Here is a 22,456-nt window from a genome sequence, read left to right as displayed (position 1 = left end):
CAGCTAACAAATTGATAAAAAACTATTTAACCAATATAACAGAACAAGAATTTAGAATAATACTCATAAAATTAATCGCTAGGCTTGAAAAAAGCATAGAGGACAGCAGAGAATCTATTTATACAGAGATTAAGGGACTAAGAAATAGTCATGAGGAGCTAAAAATGCTATAAATAAGGTGCAAAATAAAATGGAGGTGGCCATAGCATGGATTGGAGAGGAAGAGGAGAGAATAGGTGAATTAGAAGATAAAATTATGGAAAAAGAGGAAGCTGAGAAAAAGAGAAATAAAAAAATCCAGGAGTATGAGGGGAGAAATAGAGAACTAAGTGATGCAATCAAACGGAACAATAACCATATCATAGGAATTCCAGAAGAGGAAGAGAGAGAGAAAGGGGCTGAAGGTGTACTTGAACAAATCATAGCTGAGAGCTACCCTGATTTTGGAAAGGAAAAAAGTATTGAAATCCAAGAGGCACAGAGAACCCCCTTCAGACATAACTTGAATCGATCTGCACAACATATCATAGTGAAACTGGAAAAATACGAGGATAAAGAGAAAATTCTGAAAGCAGCTAGGAATAAGCAGACTCTAATTTACAAAGGTAGACACATAAGAATAGTAGCAGACCTATCCACTGAAATTTGGCAGGCCAGAAAGGAATGGCAGGAAATCTTCAATGTGATGAAAAGAAAAATATGCAGCTAAGAATCCTTTATCCAGCAAATCTGACATTCAGAATAGAATGAGAGATAAAGGTTTTCCCAAACAAACAAAAACTGAAGAAATTCATCACCACTAAACCAGCCCTACAAGAGATCCTAAGGGGAATTCTGTGAGTGAAATGTTGCAAGGACCTCAAAGTAGCAGAGACATCACTACAAGCATGAAACCTACAGACATCCCAATAACTCTAAACCCATATCTTTCTATAATATGGCTTAATATAAATGGACTAAATGCTCCAAACAAAAGACATTGATATCAGAATGGATTAAAAAAAAAAAACAGGACCCATCTATTTGCTGTCTACAAGAGACTCATTTTAGACCTGAGGACACCTTCATTGAAAGTGAGGGGATGGAGAAATATCTATCATGCTACTGGAAGTCAAAAGAAAGCTGGAGTAGCCATACTTATATCAGACAAACTAGACTTTAAACTAAAGGCTGTAACAAGAGATGAAGAAGGGCATTTTATAATATCACAGGGTCTATCCATCAGGAAGAGCTAACAATTATAAATGTCTATGCACCAAATATGGGAGCCCCCAAATATATAACATAATTAATCACAACCATAAGTAACCTTATTGATAAGAATGTGGTAATTGCAGGGGACTTTAACAATCCACTTACAACAATAGATCAACTAGACACAGGATCAATAAAGAAACAATGGTCCTTAATGATACATTGGATCAGATGGACTTCACAGATATATTTAGAACTCTGCATCCCAAAGCAATAGAATATACTTTCTTCTCAAGTGCACATGGAACATTCTCCAAGATAGATCACATGCTGGGTCACAAAACAGCCCTTCATAAGTATACAAGAATTGAAATCATACCATGCATACTTTCAGACCACAATGCGATGAAGCTTGAAATCAACCACAAGAAAAAGTCTGGAAAACCTCCAAAAGCATGGAGGTTAAATTATACCCTACTAAAGAATGAATGAGTCAACCAGGCAATTAGAGAAGAAACTGAAAAATATATAGAAACAAATGAAAATGAAAATACAACGATCCAAACACTGGGATGCAGTGAAGGCAGTCCTGAGAAGAAAATACATTGCAATCCAGGCCTATCTCAAGAAACAAGAAAAATATAAACATTGGGGTACAAGTGCCCCTATGCATCAGTACTCCTGTATCCCTTGGGTAAATTCCTAGCAGTGCTATTGCTGCATCATAGGGTAGGTCTATTTTTAATTTTTTGAGGAACCTCCACACTGTTTTCCAGAGTGACTGCCCCAGTTTGCATTCACACCAACAGTGCAAGAGGGTTCCTGTTTCTCCACATCCTCGCCAGCATCTATAGTCTCCTGATTTGTTCATTTTGGCCACTCTGACTGGCGTGAGGAGATATCTGAGTGTGGTTTTGATTTGTATTTCCCTGATGAGGAGCGACGTTGAGCATCTTTTCATGTGCCTGTTGGCCATCTGGATGTCTTCTTTAGAGAAGCATCTATTCATTTTTTCTGCCCATTCCTTCACTGGGTTGTTTTTTGGGTGTGGAGTTTGGTGAGCTCTTTACAGATTTTGAATATTAGCCCTTTGTCCAATATGTCATTTGCAAATATCTTTTCCCATTCCATTGGTTGCCTTTTAGTTTTGTTGGTTGTTTCCTTTGCTGTGCAGAAGCTTTTTATCTTCATAACGTCCTAGTAATTCATTTTTGCTTTTAATTCCCTTGCCTTTGGGGATGTGTCAAGTAAGAGATTGCTATAGCTGAGGTCAGAGAGGTCTTTTCCTTCTTTCTCCTCTAAGGTTTTGATGGTTTCCTGTCTCACATTCAGGTCCTTTATCCATTTTGAGTTTATTTTTGTGAACGGTGTGAGAAAGTGGTCTAGTTTCAACCTTCTGCATGTTGCTGTCCTGTTCTCCCAGCACCATTTGTTAAGGAGACTGTCTTTTTTCCATTGGATGTTCTTTCCTGCTTTGTCAAAGATTAGTTGGCCATACTTTGTGGGTCTAGTTCTGGGGTTTCTATTCTATTCCATTGGTCTATGTGTCTGTTTTTGTGCCAATACCATGCTGTCTTTATGATGACAGCTTTGTAGCAGAGGCTAAAGTCTAGGATTGTGATGCCTCCTGCTTTGGTCTTCTTCTTCAAAATTACTTTGGCTATTCGGGGCCTTTTGTGGTTCCATATGAATTTTAGGATTGCTTGTTCTAGTTTCGAGAAGAATGCTCGTGAAATTTTGATTGGGATTGCATTGAAGGTGTAGATAGCTTTGGGTAGTATTGACATTTTGACAATATTTATTCTTCCAATCCATCAGCATGGAACGTTTTTCCATTTTTTTATGTCTTCTTCAATTTCCTTCATAAGCTTTCTATAGTTTTCAGCATACAGATCTTGTACATCTTTGGTTAGATTTATTCCTAGATATTTTATGCTTCTTGGTGCAATTGTGAATGGGATCAGTTTCTTTATTTGTCTTTCTGTTGCTTCATTGTTAGTGTATAAGAATGCAACTGATTTTTGTACATTGATTTTGTATCCTGAAACTTTGCTAAATTCATGTATCAGTTCTAGCAGACTTCTGGTGGAGTCTATTGGATTTTCCATGTATAATATCATGTCATCTGCAAAAAGTGAAAGCTTGACTTCATCGTTGCCAGTTTTGATGCCTTTGATTTCCTTTTGTTGCCTGATTGCTGATGCTAGAACTTCCAACACTATGTTAAACAACAGCGGTGAGAGTGCACATCCCTGTCGTGTTCCTGATCTCAGGGAAGAAGCTCTCAGTTTTTCCCCATTGAGGATGATGTTAGCTGTGGGCTTTTCATAAATGGCCTTTATGATGTGTAAGTATGTTCCTTCAATCCCGACTTTCTCGAGGGTTTTTATTAAGAAAGGGTGCTGAATTTTGTCAAAGGCCTTTTCTGCATCGATTGACAGGATCATATGGTTCTTTTCTTTTATTAATGTGATGTATCACACTGATTGATTTGCGAATTTTGAACCAGCCCTGCATCCCAGGAATGAATCCCACTTGATCATGGTGAAAAATTCTTTTTATATGCTGTTGAATTCGATTTGCTAGTATCTTATTGAGAATTTTTGCATCCATATTCATCAGGGATATTGGCCTGTAGTTCTCTTTTTTTCCTGGGTCTCTGTCTGGTTTAGGAATCAAAGCTATACTGGCTTCATAGAATGAGTCTGGAAGTTTTCCTTCCCTTTCTATTTTTTGGAACAGCTTGAGAAGGATAGGTATTATCTCTTCTTTAAACGTCTGGTAGAACTCCCCTGGGAAGCCATCTGGTCCTGGACTCTTATTTGTTGGGAGATTTTTGATAACTGATTCAATTTCTTCGCTGGTTATGGGTCTGTTCAAGCTTTCTATTTCCTTCTGATTGAGTTTTGGAAGCGTGTGCATGTTTAGGAATTTGTCCATTTCTTCCAGGTTGTCCAGTTTGTTGGCATATAATTTTTCATAGTATTCCCTGATAATTGCTTGTATCTCTGAGGGATTGGTTGTAATAATCCCATTTTCATTCATGATTTTATCTATTTGGGTCATCTCCCTTTTCTTTTTGAGAAGCCTGGCTAGAGGTTTGTCAATTTTGTTTATTTTTTCAAAAAACCAACTCTTGGTTTCGTTGATCTGCTCTACAGTTTTTTTAGATTCTATATTGTTTATTTCTGCTCTGATCTTTATTATTTCTCTTCTTCTGCTGGGTTTAGGCTGTCTTTGCTGTTCTGCTTCTATTTCCTTTAGGTGTCCTGTTAGATTTTGTATTTGGGATTTTTCTTGTTTCTTGAGATAGGCCTGGATTGCAATGTATTTTCCTCTCAGGACTGCCTTCGCTGCATCCCAAAGCGTTTGGATTATTGTATTTTCATTTTCATTTGTTTCCATATATTTTTGAATTTCTTCTCTAATTGCCTGGTTGACCCTTTCATTCTTTAGTAGGGTATTCTTTAACCTCCATGCTTTTGGAGGTTTTCCAGACTTTTTCTTGTGGTCGATTTCAAGCTTCATCGCATTGTGGTCTGTAAGTATGCATGGTATGATTTCAATTCTTGTATACTTATGAAGGGCTGTTTTGTGACCCAGCATGTGATCTATCTGGAGAATGTTCCACGTGCACTTGAGAAGAAAGTATATTCTATTGCTTTGGGATGCCGAGTTCTAAATAAATCTGTCAAGTCCATCTGATCCAGCGTATCATTCAGGGCGCTTATTTCTTTATTGACCGTGTGTCTAGATGATCTATCCATTGTTGTAAGTGGATTGTTAAAGTCCCCTGCAATTACCACATTCTTATCAATAAGGTTGATTCCGTTTGTGAGTAATTGTTTTATATATTTGGGGGCTCTCGTATTCGGTGCATAGACATTTATAATTGTTAGCTCTTCCTGATGGATAGACCCTGTGATTATTATATAATGCCCTTCTTCATCTCTTGTTATAGCCTTTAATTTAAAGTCTAGTTTGTCTGATATAAGTATGGCTACTCCAGCTTTCTTTTGACTTCCAGTGGCATGATAAATAGTTCTCCATCCCCTCACTCTCAATCTGAAGGTGTCCTCAGGTCTAAAATGAGTCTCTTGTAGACAGCAAATAGATGGGTCTTGTTTTTTTTTTTTTTTATCAATTCTGATACCCTATGTCTTTTGGTTGGCACATTTAGTCCATTTACATTCAGTGTTATTATAGAAAGATATGCGTTTAGAGTCATTGTGATGTCCGTAGGTTTCATGCTTGTAGCGATATCTCTGGTACTTTGTCTCACAGAATTCCCCTTAGGATCTCTTGTAGGGCTGGTTTAGTGGTGACAAATTCCTTCAGTTTTTGTTTGTTTGTGAAGACCTTTATCTCTCCTTCTTTTCTAAATGACAGACTTGTTGTATAAAGATTCTCGGCTGCATATTTTTTCTGTGCATCACATGGAAGATCTCCTGCCATTCTTTTCTGGCCTGCCAAGTTTCAGTAGAGAGATCAGTCACGAGTCTTCTAGGTCTCCTTTTATATGTTATAGCACATTTATCTCTAGCTGCTTTCAGAATTTTCTCTTTATCCTTGTATTTTGCCAGTTTCACTATGATATCTCGTGCAGAAGATCGATTCAAGTTCCGTCTGAAGGGAGTTCTCTGTGCCTCTTGGATTTCAATGCCTTTTTCCTTCCCTAGATCTGGGAAGTTCTCAGCTATTATTTCTTCAAGTACACCTTCAGCACCTTTCCCTCTCTCTTCCTCCTCTGGAATACCAATTATGCGTATATTATTTCTCTTTAGTGTATCACTTAGTTCTCTAATTTTCCCCTCATACTCCTGGATTTTTTATCTCTCTTTTTCTCAGCTTCTTCTTTTTCCATAATTTTATCTTCTAGTTCACCTATTCTCTCCTCTGCCTCTTCAATCTGAGCCGTAGTTGTCTCCATTTTATTTTGCAGTTCATTGATCGCATTTTTTAGCTCCTCCTGGCTGTTCCTTAGTCCCTTGATCTCTGTAGCAAGAGATTCTCTGCTGTCTTTTATACTGTTTTCAAGCCCAGCAATTAATTTTATGACTATTATTCTAAATTCACTTTCTGTTATATTGTTCAAATCACTTTTGGTCAGTTTGTTAGCTGTTGTTATTTCCTGGACATTTTTCTGAGGGGAATTCTTCCGTTTCATCATTTTGGATAGTCCCTGGAGTGGTGCGCGACTGCAGGGCACTTCCTCTGTGCTGTCTGGAATAACTTGTGTTGGTGGGTGGGGCCGCAATCTGACCTGATGTCTGCCCCCAGCCCACCGCTGGGGCCACAGTCAGACTGGTGTGTGCCTTCTCTTCCCCTCTCCTAGGGGCGGGATTCACTGTGGGGTGGCGTGACCCGTCTGGGCTACTTGCACACTGCCAGGCTTGTGGTGTTGGGGATCTGGCATATTAGCTGGGGCAGATCAGCAAGGTGCACAGGGGCAGGCTCAGCTCGCATTTCCTTCTGAGATCCGCTTTGGGAGTGACCCTGCAGCACCGGGCGGGAGTCAGACCCACTGGAGGAATGGATCCACAACACAGCCTTGGGTGTTTGCATGGTGCAAGCAAGTTCCCTGGAAGGAACTGGTTCCCTTTGGGATTTTGGCTGGGGGATGGGCGAGGGACATGGCGCTGGCGAGTGCCTTTGTTCCCCGCCAAGCTGTGCTCTGTCCTCTGGGGCTCAACAACTCTCCCTCCCGTTGTCCTCCAGCCCTCCCATTCTCTGAGCAGAGCTGTTAGCTTATAACCTTCCAGATGTCAAGTCTCACCTGCTGTCAGAACACACTCTGTCCGGCCCCTCTGCTTTTGCAAGCCAGACTCGGTGGCTCTGCTTGGTCGGTTGGCCGCCCCTCCGCCCCGGCTCCCTCCCGCCAGTCCGTGGAGCGTTCACCGCCTCTCTGCCCCTCCTACCTGCTTCCGTGGGCCTCTCGTCTGCGCTTGGCTCCTGAGACTCTGTTCTTCTTGTCTTCTGGCGGTTTTCTGGGTTATTTAGGCAGGTGTAGGTGGAATCTAAGTGATCAGCAGGACACGTGGTGAGCCCAGCATCCTCCTACGCCACCATCTTCCTCCCCTCTAGTCTTTATGAAACTTCTAGAAAAGCATTTGTTATCCAAACTATCCTTGAGGCTATTCAGGAGGAGCCACGAGGCTTATTGGCAGGAGTATTAACACCCAACCACATAAACCAGGGGAACTTAATGCCTTGGAAAAATGTTTTGAAAATGAAAGGTCCATCAGGAGGGCAGTACCCTTCTTAGAGACAGAGGAGTGAACACAATGACCTCCAGGAAAAAGGTGAGTGGATAGTGCTTGATGGGAAAGCCAGACAGGCTAAAATTTTCTGGGTGAAATGTTGGATTTGACTGGAGTTCTTCTTGTGGACGTGGGATGAAACTTTTGTTTTAGAGTTTGGAAGGAGCTCAGAGGCTGACAGAAACGTAGTGAGGAGGAGGGCAGGAAGGCAGAGCCAGCATTATTATGGAATTCATACAAACTGGCTTAATGTTCCCTGGCCCCTCTCTGTTTTTCCTTAAGCACATTCCCTGAGCATGCACTTCCTTTGGAAGACATTATTTCCTAATAAAAGTGAGATTCATAGGCCCAAGATCCTTATTAGGAAATGACTTCAGGAAATGCATTTGAAATAGATGATGGTACCTGTTCTAGTCTCATGTTTACACTTCTGTTTGCCCCTTTGTAACTTTCAATCAATCAATAAGCAAACAAATAAATATTCTAGGAATCTGAAGGTATAGAGGTCAAATGCATCTACGTATTCACTTTTTCTGTCCTAAATGCCTTCTTGGTTGTTTCCTACAGTTATTAGGAGATCTTAATCCTGGGTAGTGGGAGTTTAAGATGGGAATGTGGAATTCAGAAGGCATATGGATGTTAGCCCTGCCTTCTGGAAAGTGAGACTCTAAAGAAATTTAAGTGACATACCCAGGACATCAGCAGACAGGGAGAATGTTTCAAATGAGCATAAGGATATTCTGTTAAGTTCTAGAGATGTGGATCAGTCAAGATGGCTTAGGAAAGCCTTCCTAGACATGGGAGGAAACTTTGTAGGATAGGGTTGAAAAGAGGTAGAGGGTCAAGACTGGGAAAAAAGGAGTGAGGAGGGCATCTATGGCAGGGTAACTTACCCAGGCCAAAGACTCATCCTAGGAAAGGTAAGTCAGGATGTGAGGAGCTGAGCTAGGAAGGAGGCGATGGGCCAGAGGGTAGGGGGGATTAGGGTGGATTCTGACAGCTGAGTCAGAGGGCCTGGAGTGAATATAAACTATTGGATTGATCACAGATTATTACAGGGAGAAAGGGTATTTCTGAACATGGCCTTAGAGAATGATGTTTCTCTGTGTTTTTATAAGCTGGATTTGTGATAGTCTCTCTCAGAATTCCTAATCATGGGTTTTATTTCCCTTCTATAAGTTTGGTTGTTCATTTGTTTGTTCTTCCTACTTATGTTGGTGTCATAAAATGTGATTATTTAATTCCTAGAGGTTTTGTTCTTTGGGTTGCTTCTCTGATATCTTCATACTTTGTAGCCACTTTCACTCATCTTCAGTACAAGTGTGAAGAACACAAGGATCACCCAGAACAACTCTGTTGAGGGAAACAGAAATTATCAAAATCATTACCCATTTCAGATGGCCGTCCTCTGGGATTCCTGCTCAGGGTCCATGGATGGACTTCAGAAGAAAGTGGGACATTTTTTTTAAATGTTTATTTATTTATTTTTGAGAGAGAAAGACAGACAGAGAGAGAACAGGGAAGGGACAGAGAGAGAGAGAGGGAGGGGACAGAGAGAGAGGGGGAGGAGACAGAGAATCGAAGCAGGCTCCAGGCTCTGAGATGTCAGCACAGAGTCTGACGTGGGGCTCAAACTCACAAACCATGAGATCATGACCTGAGCCAAAGTTGGACACTTAACCAACTGAGCCACCCAGGCAGCCCTAGGACTTTTTTTTTGAGGTGACTAACCTCAGAGGGGTCTGTGACTCAACAAATGTGAGGCATAACTGTTGTGTTTTTGTTGGGAGGTAGGTGGCTGGAGATGGTTCCTCAGAGGGAACGTGGTACAAGCATCCTTAGTGCCCAGTAAGGAGCCTCCAGAGACAGTTGAAGGAGCTGAAGGAGAAAGAGGAGTTGGTAAAAGGGAAATGGGTTCAGAGGGAACTGGTGAGAGGGGCTTCCCATCTTCCCTTGTTCTCCACCCTCTTTCTAGTGGGTATTCCTTTTCTGTGTTTTCCATGTCCTGATGATTACAGATTCCAGTTCTCCTTCAATTTAAATTTATTGATTGCCTGTTGTTTATCAGTCCCTGAACCAGGTCCTCTCATAACATCATCTCATGAAATTCCTTTGTTGAATCTGAAGTGCACAGAGTGGAGTCAATCCCTTCCCTAGTGATGGACTATTAACACCATAGCTTCATGTCAGGCCCCTTTACAATGCATTTTACTTTCCCCATTCATCCTGATCTCTATTCTCATTTCTCCTCCTTATGGAAAGGGGGACTTTCTTTAGTGTATTTAATAAATACTCTTCCAATCCATGATTTATACATTTAGTTAGATACATTCATCCAGTCAACAACTACACAGTGCTATGTGTCAGGCACAGCTATACGTACAGAGAATACAGCCAAGAGAAAAAAATTCTCCTTTCATGCAGCTTACAAATCATGAACAAATAAGTAAATTAAAAATATATTACCTTAAATAGTGATAAGTACTAGGGGAATAAAGGGGCAGGGGATAGGGGCGCCTGGATGGCTCAGTGGGTTAAGCGTCCAATTTCAGCTCCAGCTCAGGTCATGATCTCACAGTTCGTGAGTTCAAGCCATACATTGGGCTCTGTGCTGACAGCTCAGAGCCTGAAGCCTGCTTCAAATTCTGTGTCTCCCTCTCTCTCTACCCCTCCCTTTGCCCCCCTCTCAAAAATAAATAAATAATTTACATTTTATTTTTATTTTTTTAATTTTATTATTTTTTTAAATTAGAATATAGTGCAACAATGATTTCAGGAGTAGATTCCTTAGTGCCCCTTACCCACTTAGCCCATCCCCCCTCCCAAACCCCTCCAGTAACCCCCAGTTTGTTCTCCATATTTATGAGTCTCTTCTGTTTTGTCCCCCTCCCTGTTTTTATATTATTTTTATTTCCCTTCCCTTATGTTCATCTGTTTTGTCTCTTAAAGTCCTCATATGAGTGAAGTCATATGATTTTTGTCTTTCTCTGACTGACTAATATCACTTGGCATATACCCTCCAGTTCCATCCATGTAGTTGCAAAGGGCAAGATTTCATTCTTTTTGATTACTGAGTAATACTCCACTGTATATATATGTACCACATCTTCTTTATCCATTCATCCATTGATGGACATTTGGGCTCTTTCCATACTTTGGCTATTGTTGATAGTGCTGTTATAAACATGGGGGTGCATGTGTCCCTTCCAAATAGCACACCTGTATCCCATGGATAAATGCCTAGTAGTGCAATTGCTGGGTCATAGGGTAGTTCTATTTTTAGTTTTTCTGAGGAACCTCCATACTGTTTTCCAGAGTGGATGCACCAGCTTGCATTGCCACCAACAATGCAAAAGAGATCCTCTTTCTCCACATCTTCGCCAACATCTGTTGTTGCCTGAGTTGTTCATGTTAGCCATTCTGACAGGTGTGAGGTGGTATCTCATTGTGGTTTTTATTTGTATTTCCCTGATGATGAGTGATGTTGAGCATTTTTTCATGTGTCGGTTGGTCATCTGGATGTCTTCTTTGGAGAAGTGTCTATTCATGTATTTTGCCCATTTCTTTACTGGGTTATTTGTTTTTGGATGTTGAGTTTGGTCAGTTCTTTATAGATTTGGGATACTAACCCTTTATCTGATATGTCATTTGCAAATATCTTCTTCCATTCTGTCCATTGCTTTTTAGCTTTGCTGATTGTTTCCTTTGCTGTGCAGAAGCTTTTTATTTTGATGAGGTCCCAGTAGTTCATTTTTGTTTTTGTTTCCCTTGCTTCTGGAGACATGCTTTAAAAAAGGCAGGGGGAGAGGTCTGTTTTGTATGGTTAGAAGCAGATTATAGTTTTATATGGGGTGATTAGCAAGATGTGTTACACATGTGTTATTTCACCAAATGCAGTGAAGGGAGCAACCATGTAGATATCTGCGCTACAAGTAGTATGGCTATAGGGAACAGAAAGTATAAAGGCCCTGAGATAGGATCTTGCCTGGTATGTTAGGAGGCCAGAATGGTTAGGAAGCTAGTGGCTAGAGACCAATGAGTGGGAAGAGAGAGAAACAGAAGGACTTTGTAGTACATTGGAAATGCAGACTTTGGCTGCTACTCTGAATTGAAATGGAAACTGGTGGAAGAGTGTGAGAAGAGGAATGTCATGACATTTTAAACAGATATATGTGTATCCTTGACAAATATAGTGTTTTTTGGCTGTTTTTTAAATGTACATAAATGACATTGTGCTATACAACTCTTCCCGCTTATATTTTCCTACTTAATGTTTCTAGGATCTACCCAAGTTGGTATCTATAAATCTACTTTGTTATTTGTGACTGCTGTGTAGTATTTCATTGTGCACATACACACATTTTATGTGTATATCCCTCTAGTAACAGACACTGGCATAGCTTCCAGTTGCCTGCTATCACAAACATTCCTGTGATAAACATGCTCATAGGGCCTCTTTATGGACTCAGGAGAGAGTCCTTGGGGTGTTTACCTCAGGGATTGTGGGGTGGGAGTGTGTGCATTCTTAACCCCACTAAGACTGTGCTTCAGGATGGTGACCCCAGTTACCTACTTCTACTAGCATTGCATGATAGTTTGTATCTTCTCATGAAATTATGTTGATCCAGTAAGGGAAGTGAAGTAAGGTTCCTTATGGATGAGGAAACTGAGGCTTAGAGAGATTCAGCCAATTACCCTAGTTTTTGTAACCAAGTGGAAGAGCCAGGGCTCAAAGCCAAAGTTTTTGATACAATTTCCAGATATAAGATGAGTCATCCATAGGCAAAGATTATTATTATTATTATTATTATTATTATTATTATTATATTTAAGCCTTGTATTTTTCAATGCCTGGTCTAACTCAGTAAGCTTAGGAGTCCCAAGTAATTAGCACCAACATGTATGAGGGTGTTTAATTAGACTCTTTAGAGTTTCAAGGTAAAATATATGGAACAAAACTGATTTCATTTTCTCATGCAGACTATCTAACAGGCTCAAGTTTTAGTGGATGATTTTGAGGCTACAAAATTGTAAGGAGTAATTGATTTGCAAAGTTTGGGAACGTTGGGTCAGATTTCAATACTAAGTATTAGATAGATTACATTAACTACATATTGTTTACTAGGAACTGAGCTAAGTACTTTACATGCATCATTTCACTTACTTCTTACAACAACCCTATAAAGTATTTTCTTTTACTCCCATTCGACTGTAGTGGAAACTAAATTTTGAGACATGAACTAATTTGTCCAGAGTTACCAGGTATGAAGCTGAGTTGCAATTTGAACCTGAAGAGTCTACCTGGAGAGCCTTACTCCTAACTAAACTGTGCCGCCTTCCTGTTAAGGAAGCTTTTACAATGTCTTTACATTGAAATTGTAGATAATTTCTTGTCCGTTCAGGTGGCTTAGAGCAGTCATGGGAAGTACAGGGCTAGTTGGACAAGAATCTCCAGAGGGAGTAGATATGAAGTCTGAAAATGTCCCCAGGTCTCTTCATTATGTCTCCCTCTGTCCCCTAAGTAAGATCCTCTGCCTTAGGACATCCCACCTAGATTATAGGGCCTGAGAATGACGCCTTTACAAATGTAAGGATTATCTAATTGGCATGGGTGGTTGGTTGCCTATAATTCTAATAGTGTTAAAACAAGAATCCTTATAGTGTTAAAACATGTGTCCTCAAAGGCAAACAATTCTTTATCACCTTGTGTGGCTTATACCTGTCATGAATGATGTGTGGTCAAAGTGTTATCATAGCTGGCTTTCCCCCCACACTTTTCATTTTGCTTGCCTTCCACAAAGAAAGTAATTCCATTTGTATCTTTACCTGAACCAGGTTTATAAAGGTTGCTTGGCTACAAAGCATGTATCTCAAGTCAATATATAGGAATTCTGGCTAATGTTTCTGATTTCTCTTATCATTTTGTGCACTTGTTCAACAAATACTTATTGAACAGTCTCATGGAGGACACAGGCAGTTGATGGAATTCTGATACATTAGGATAAATGGCACATGGGGTAATCTGGGTGCTATGAGAGCACACAGGAAGGGCAGCATAAGGGTCAGGGGAAGTTCCTGGTGAAGTCCCCTCTCCCTCTGAGCTAGGGACTGAAAAACACGTGGGGGGGGTAGCTAAGTGATGGGACAAGAGGGCATTAGAGGCAAGGGAGCAGAGTGAGTATAGAATTTCACAGCTGGAGCAGGAACTGGGCAGGGGGTAAAGCTGGAGGAATCAGCACAGGTCAGATGATGAAAGAAGGAAGGACTAGGAAGGAAGAGCAGTGGGAATCACTGAAGGGTTTGAAGCCTGGGTGTGGGTGGAGAGACATGTCAGTCATATTCATAATGTAGAAAGACTCAAATTCTTAACCCTCCTTATCTACTGACCCTCCTTATCTATTTCACATGCTTGTTAGTGGAACTGGTGAGTGGCAAATAAGGAGTCTAGATGGATTTGTAGACAGAAGGTCTGACTCATAACCCAACCTATAGAGTAACCTATAGAGAATATTTTTGGTAACATATAGAGAAGACTTTTCAATTTTGACTTGATCTTTCTGTCTTTACAAACCTCTCATAACATTACAAAATTCTCTCAAAACCAGAGCCTGAGTTGGAGGAGAGTGGGGGCTTTATGGCTTTGTTTTCTCTGTTCTCCACTACTCATTTCTGGGGAATTTCTGTGAATTGTTCATCCAAAATCTTTCTCCCCTTAAGGGGGGGGGGACCGTTTGAATAGCAGCAGGGAGTAGAGGAAAAGAAGAAGCACTTGCAGGGTTTATTCATATATATATATATATATATATATATATATATATATATACACATATACATATATATACATGTGTGTGTATATATATATACACACATGTATATATGTATATATGTATATATATATACACGTATATATGTATATATGTGTATATATATATATATATATATATATATATAGGCATATTCAGAGAGTGGTTTGGGTGAGTTAAAAATAACTCCTTGTGAAAAATTAATAGGGAGTTACAAGTGAGTGTTTTAATAAAGCTCACAGAGCAGAACAGATTCTCCAAGCCATTGGGAGCTGACATCAGAGATGGCTCAGGGTGTTTACAGAGCATCTTGGGGCCAGAGAGGAGACTGTCTGCATAAGTCAGCTCTCCTTCTCTCCTGGAACCTAGGGAGGGAGGAGACAGAAGTAATTGTTTTCATTGTGAGCTACTGAGCGAGGTGACTTAATTTTGTTTCTCCCTACCCATCATACTCTCTTGACTGTAGATATAACTGTAGTTAATTTTTGTCTCATTGTTTTGGGTTAGGATTATTGAATATCACAATTCACAAAACAGCTTTTCTGGCTCTGCTCCCTTCTTAGAAATGGACCCTCAGTTGGCTGCTGTATCCGTTTCTCCACTGTCTCTTCACCAGACAACCTGTTCATCTGGTTCTTGCAGGGAGTTATGAAGCCCCACCCTTTTCTTCTTCTTCTCCTTCCTCTTTTCAAAGTGCCTCTGTGAGCCTATATGGCTAATGTGAAGGGTTGAACTGTACATTCTTTGCCATTAGTGCAGCTTAATGGATGATGCCGAATGATGAGAAAGAGGACCAAAGTGACACCTAAACCTGGCTAGCTGATTTGGGGGTTAAGAGTTTTAAGAGTGGAGGACCAACATTAGTATTTTAAACTCAGATTATTATTTTAAAAATGGTTCTGTAATACAATGAGGCCCTTATTCTGTGAATTAATGTGCATAACTCATGCCCAAGCACCGTGCAAACATCTGGTGCATGAATTATTGCATAATACATTCATGCTCTGCTGCATTTTACAGCTTGATTAGTACATGAAGCTACATGACTTAGATGAACCCAAATGGGAATATATCATCCAGTGTGTAAAAAAGGAGAATGTTGGAGATATTTGTTACTTTTTGTGGGGGGAAAGTAGGGTTTTTTTTTTATGATGTCTTTTGGTGTCAGTTTCTGGGCTGCAACAGATGACATGGGACTTCTGAATTTGGGTTGGTTGGTAGAACACCATTGTCTAGTAAATATTTATTGTTTACTTAGGCTTTATGGAGGGACAGCATAAAGCAGATGAAATACAAAGCAGCAGATTTGAAATCTGAGCAACAGAACTCAGAAGCCCCAACCCAGCTCAACTTAACTCAGCTTCATCAAACTGAATCCCAGACTCCAGGCTTCCTGTGCTTGCTACAGCTCTCTGCTCCTAGAACCCTCTTCAATTCCACTACAATGCTGTGTCAGGCATTTCACAGATTTGGTCAAAAACTGGTTCACAGACTTCCTAAGGAGCAACAGAGACCTGAGACCGACACTGCCATAAGCCTGAGCACTCTGGATTTAGTGGTACTGAGTGTAGACCACATATTGGGCGCAGGTATGTATGTCCTGGCTGGTGAGGTGGCCAGCAATCAAGCAGGACCATCTTTTGTGATCTGCATTTTGGTGGCCGGCCTATCTTCTGTATTGGCTGGGCTGTGCTATGCAGAGATTAGTTCTCAGGTTCCCCATTCTGGCTCTGCATATCTTTACAGTTTTATCACTATAGGTGAAATCTGGGCTTTCATCACTGCCTGGAACCTCATCTTCTCCTATGTTGCTGATACAGCCATGGTGGCCCTGACATGGAACTTAGCTTTTGATTACCTGCGTGAGAACAGGATCTCTCAGACCCTGCATGAGAACATTGCACCACACGTTTCCCGTGTCCTTACAGAATATCTAGATTTCTTTGTTGTGGGCCTTGTGTTGTTCCTCATGGAATTGCCGACTCTGAGGATTAATCACTTTCTCCTGGTTAGCAGAGCAGTCACAATGTTGAAACTTTTGATTCTTAGCTTTATCATCATCACTGGCTTCATTAAAGGGGACCTGCACAACTGGAGGCTCACAGAAGAGGACTACATAAAGGCTGGACTCAATGACACCTCAAGCTTGGGCCCCCTGGGCTATGGAGGATTTGTGCCTTTTGGGTTCGAAGGGATTCTCCGTGGAGCAGCTACCTGTTTCTATGCATTTATTGGTTTTGACAATATTGTTACCAGAGCTGAGGAAGCCCAGAATCCCCAGCGTTCCATCCCCATGAGCATTGTGGTTTCACTGCTCATCTGCTTTTTCGTGTACTTTAGTGTCTCTGCAGCACTTACACTTATGTTGCCTTACTACAAACTTCAACCTGGGAACACCTTGCCTGAAGCATTTCTCCATATTGGCTGGGCCCCTGGCTACTACGTTGTTACCTTTGGATTTTTCTGTAGTCTTTCTGCACGCATCTTGGGCTTTATATTACCCATTAAGCAGTTGATATACAAGATGGCAACAGATGGTCTCCTGTTCCCTGTCCTTGCCTGGATCCATGCTGGCACATACACCCCCATCATGGCCACTGTGATCTTTGGAATTATTGCAGCCATCATGATATTCTTCTTTAAACTCACAGATCTCTTGGACCTCAGGTCAATTGGGTCCCTGATATCTCATTCTCTGGTTGCTCTTTGTGTTCTCATCCTCAGGTATCAACCTGAGGTGAAGAATGGGGCAAATGAAGCAGAGATGCAGGAGGAGAATGGACCTTCACTAGAGAGGCTGACTCTACAGCGACTACTTTTTCCAGGCAGTTCCACCCCCACTCCACTCTCTGGCTGGGTTGTCCGTGTTTGTTCATTACTGCTTGTTCTGCCGCTCACTCTTCTTTGCCTGGTGCTGGCCCAGTGGCCAGTTCTACTTTCTGGAAACCCAGTGTGGATTTCACTGCTTGTGGTGCTCCTGGTGTTCATCACTGGGCTCACTGGGGTCATCTGGAGACAGCCACAGAGCTCCAGTCGCCTTCACTTTAAGGTCCCTGCTGTGCCTTTCCTCCCGCTACTGAGCATCTTTGCGAATGTTTGCCTTATGATGCAGCTGACAGCTGACACCTGGGCCCCTGTTGGTATCTGGATGCTGATTGGGTTTGCTGTCTACTTTGCTTATGGGATCCAGCACAGCCTAGTTGCTTAATTCCACTTAAATTTGGGCCATGATTTTATATACTGCAATTTTGCTGAATTCACGTATCAGTTCTAACAGGGTTTTTTTTTTTTTTTGGTGGAGTCTTTTGGATTTTCCATGTAGAGTATCATGTCATCTGCAATGAGTAAGTGTTTGACTACTTTGCCAGTTCATATGCCTTTTATTTCTTCTTGTTATCTGATTGCTGAGGCTAGGACTTCCAGTACTATGTTTAACAACAGTAGTGAGAGTGGACCTCCCTGTCATGTTCCTGACTCTAGGGGGAAAGCTCTCAGTTTTTCCCTACTGAGGATATTAGCTGTGGGTCTGTCATATATGTCCTTTATGATGTTGAGGCATGTTCCTTCTACTCCTACTTTCTTGAGGGTTTTTATCAAGAAAAGATTCTGTATTTTGCCAAATGCTTTTTCTGCATCTGTTGAGAGAATCATATGGTTCTTATCTTTTCTTTATTAACGTGGTGTATCCATTGATTGATTTGCAGATATTGAACTATCCCTGCAGCTCAGGAATAAATCCCACTTGATGGTGGTGAATAATGCTTTTAATGAATTATTGGAATTGATTTACTAATATCTTGTTAAGAATTTTTGCATCCATATTAATCAGGGAAATTGGTCTGTAATTCACCTTTTGGCGGGGTCTTTGTCTGGTTTTGGAATCAACATAGTGCTGGCCTCATAGAATGGGATTAGAAATTTTTTTCCCATTTTTTGAAACAGCATCAAAAGCATAGGTGTTAACTCTTCTTTAAATATTTGATAGAATTCCCCTGGAAAGCCATTTGGTCTTGGACTCTTGTTTCTTGGAAGATTTTTTGATTACTGATCCAATTTCTTTACTGGTTACATGTCTGTTCAAATTTTCTATTTCTTCCTATTTCAGTTTTGGTAGTTTATATTCCTAGGTATTTATCCATTTCTCTCAGATTGCTCAATTTGTTGGCATATTATTGCTCATAATTTTCTCTCAGTATTGTTTGTATATCTGCATTATTGGTTGTGATCTTTCCTCTTTCATTTGTGATTTTATTTATTTGGGTCCTTTCCTTTTTCTTTTTGATAAATATGGCTAGGGGATATCAATTTTGTTAATTCTTTCAAAGAACCAGGTCTTAACAACTGATCATTCCTAAAGTTATCTTTACCTAAAAAATTCTAGGATGTCCTCTGGTTCTTCTGTCCTGTGATTCTCCCAGTCAGATCTCTCTTCGCATTAACTGTGAATATGAAGCACGCCCACTTTCACTATAACTAAGTGTTGGAACTGTAGAGGTACAACAAATAACACTCCATTTCTTCCTCCCATCTTCAGAAGCAATTGATAATCAAGACCTAGAGACAGATGATTAAGCCATCAGCTTTAGATCTGAAACTTGATTGTCTTGCTAATCCTGCCTCACTAAATTAGACAGACTTACTCCTCATCTCAAGTAATGATGAGCACCCCCCAATTCCCACCACAGGAGAGAGTTTTCTCTTATTAGATTCACTTGTGTTTCAGGTTGGACTGCAAGTGTTCTTTGGGCAGGTTGGCCCTGGATAAGAAAAGAAAATCAACTAAAACTGGAAGGGGCTGAGCTAGGTATGCTCAGTGCTGTCTCTTCTACTCACTAATCAAATTCACAATAAAAGAAGTCAGGAATATTACTCTTCTCAGTGGTGCTCACTTCAGGAAATGCCACCTTACCTGTAACGTTTGTGAAAACACAGATTGATGGGCCATGTGCCCAGCATTTGGAATTCAGAGGGCCTGGGTGAGGCCCAGAACTTGTACTGCTAACAAATTCCCAGGTGTTGTTGACACTGCTGTTCCAGGGACCACACACGGAAAACCAAAGCTCCAGCTGAAGCTCTTCCACGTGTAAAGACGAAGTGGTGACAACAAAGATGCAGTTTGAACACTTATCTTCATTTAATGAAACAATCAGATTAAAATGCCATCATTAATCCTCTCACAGTGGGGAACTCATAGTGAATCATTTCACAATGTATATGTCTATCAAATCACCACAATGTACACTTTAAATATCTTACAACTTTATGTGTCAATTTTACTTCAATAAAACTGAAATTAAAAAATATGTATATGTATATATATATACATATTTACATATATACATATACAGTTATCTGTGTGTCTTTATTTTCTTTATTTTATTCCCTGATTGCAGATCATAAGTTATGAGTATATGTTGTTCACCCCAGGGCACTCAGTTGCCTGCCAGGCACATAATGAATACATAATAAATTTATGTTAAATATAATTGAGCCTTACACATTTCTTTGGTTCAGTAAATTTCCCTTCCTTTCAGGCTAGCAGTGTGCTACTCCTTTAAAACTTTCCTCTGGGAGACTTCCTTTCTCTCCATCCAGTACTATATTTAGAACTGTTTCTAGGTCTGTACCCAGCATCTAGAACTGTACCCAGGCACTTTTAGTTTTGCCTTTGTGTGGCTCTGCCTGAGTTCTGGTGACTGTCCTGTCTTTTCTATCAGAGTAGAATGCTGCTCAGGGCAAAAGTACATTCTGCTCTTCCTGTAGACCCAACAGTAAGAACAGTGTTGTTTACTGAAAGAGCAAAAGGGAAAATACAGCCTCACAGAACCACCCCTGGTCCCACACCAGCTATTTCTATGGTATGTGGGGAGGGGGCCAAAGTACCAAAATTGATAGAAGGCCTAACCTGCTCTATCTGACTCAAGGGAATTCTTGAAGAGGAGACTGGCTCCAGCAGGGGTACAACAGGTACTTTCTTAAATCACTTAAAGTTTGAGGGAGGAGTTAAGATGGCAGAGAAATAGGGAAACCCTAGGCTTTCCTCATCTCTCAAACACAGCTATATTGAGGTCAGATCACTTTGAACACCTAGGAAATTGATCTGTAGACTGAAGAAGGATTTCCAAAGTTGGTGGGAAAGTGTGGCTTGTACAAGGTGCATAGAAGTGAATTGGGGGAGAGAAAAATGGTGGTGTCTTGGTGTAGAGATCTCTGGGGATCACTGGGAGAGAACAGTCCCCTTTCTGGAGTACTTGGGACAAAAGACCCCTTAGGCATCAGCAAAAGGCCTTTCACCCAGAGGGCTTGCCAAGAGTGCATATAACCTTGTTGCTGCTTTTTTAGATATGCTACACCATAGATTCCACGCACTAAGCAGGCAGGGGGCTATTTTTCTGGGAAAAGGACAACAAACACAGCGTGGAGAGGCTCTAATCTAAGGGATTGGGGGTAGGGGGGTGGATATGCGTGGTGCCAGATCCTTTAAGACTTTGAATTTTGAATCCCAGGCACTTGCCAAAGAAAAACGCTGGATAGTTGTGTCACAGAGCATGCTGATTGCCCTAGCTATTCTATAAGGGCTGCCTGAACAAGGGAATGGGGTGGCTCCACTTTCCCACCAACACCAACGTGGTGGGACCCTAGAGAGCAGCGCAGAGACCCCCAGTGGAGGCAGGGGGAGGCAGACCCCCTTATGCCAAACTCCACCCCTCTGTACCTGGCAACTGCTCATTACTGGGCAGGACTGACTCTGAGCCAACTCAGCAGCCTCTCCTCCAGACCAGCACAGCCAGCACTCTCGATGCACCTAGTGTACTGAAAGTCAAGTGCTTCCAAATGACACCTGCAGTTCTGGTTAAAATAGTCTAAGTTTTATGGTTGGCATAGAAAAGCCAGTGTTTTTCTATTGTATTTATGTTTGAGTCCTGCTTGGCAAGCGAGGGATAGTAAGCTACTTTCTTGTGAAATTTCTCATATTCCCAACAAGGAATTGGTGATTCCAAGGAAGCCTCCTATGGGCAGGATTACCCGTACAGGTACCAACTCCTTTAGATGTTTTTTGTTTGTTTCTTTGTTTTGTTTTCAAAGACTGGTTCATATAAACCACATCTTTTTCATCCACTCATCAACTGAGGAATAATACTTGACAATGAGAAAGAATGAAATCTGGCCATTTGCAGCAATGCGGATGGAACTGGAGGGTATTATGCTAAGTGAAATAAGTCAAAGAAAGACAGATATCATATGTTTTCACTCACATGTGGATCTTGAGAAAGTTAACAGAAGAACATGGGGGAGGGGAAGGGGGAAAAAGTTACAGAGAAGGAAGGAGGCAAACCATAAGAGGCTCTTAAATACTGAGAACAAACTAAAGGTTAATGGGGGTTGGGGGAGAGAGCAGAACAAGCAATGATGGGCATTGAGGAGGGCACTTGCTGGGATGAGCACTGGGTGATGTATGGAAACCAATTTGACAATTATATTTATTTTTTTAATATGAAATTTAGGGGCGCCTGGGTGGCTCAGTCAGTTGAGTGTCTGGCTTTGGCTCAGGTCATGATCTCACGGTTTGTGAGTTCGAGCCCCACATTGCACTCTGTGCTGACAGCTCAGAGCCTGGAAACTGTTTCGGATTCTGTGTCTCCCTCTGTCTCTGCTCCTCCCCTGCTCATGCTCTGTCTCTCTCTCTCTCAAAAATAAATAAACATTAGAAAATTAAAAAAATATATGAAATTTATTGTCAAATTGGTTTGCATACAACACCCAGTGCTCATCCCAACAGGTGCCCTCCTCAATGCCCATCACCCACTTTCCCCTCCCTCCCACCTCCCATCAACCCTCAGTTTATTCTCAGTTTTTAAGAGTCTCTTACCTCTAGCCAGGCTTCTCAAAAAGAAAAGGGAAATGACCCTAATGGATAAAATCATGAATGAAAATGGAATTATTACAACCAATCCTTCAGAAATACAAGCAATTATCAGGGGATACTATGAAAAATTATATGCCAACAAACTGGGCAACCTGGAAAAAATGGACAAATTCCTAAACACGCACACACTTCCAAAACTCAAACAGGAAGAAATAGAAAACTTGAACAGACCCATAATCAGTGAAGAAATTGAATCAGTTATTAAAAACATCCCAACAGGGGCGCCTGGGTGGCGCAGTCGGTTAAGCGGCCGACTTCAGCCAGGTCACGAT

General features: G+C 41.0%; 1 protein-coding gene across 1 annotated transcript in view; it reads left to right on the top strand.

The window, feature by feature from the left end:
* LOC125169830 (cationic amino acid transporter 3-like) overlaps positions 1 to 17,706 on the top strand; it is a 373,522-nt gene extending 355,816 nt beyond the window's left edge. The window contains exon 4 of the mRNA XM_047865606.1: positions 15,516 to 17,706. Within this exon, the coding sequence (XP_047721562.1) occupies positions 15,516 to 17,465 (1,950 nt within the window). The 3' untranslated portion in view covers positions 17,466 to 17,706. The remainder of the gene's footprint in view (positions 1 to 15,515) is intronic.
* Positions 17,707 to 22,456: the final 4,750 nt, after the last annotated feature.

The sequence above is a fragment of the Prionailurus viverrinus genome, chromosome B4 (assembly GCF_022837055.1).
Source record: "Prionailurus viverrinus isolate Anna chromosome B4, UM_Priviv_1.0, whole genome shotgun sequence".
Lineage (NCBI taxonomy): Eukaryota > Metazoa > Chordata > Mammalia > Carnivora > Felidae > Prionailurus > Prionailurus viverrinus.
This window is presented reverse-complemented; position numbering and strand designations above follow the sequence as displayed.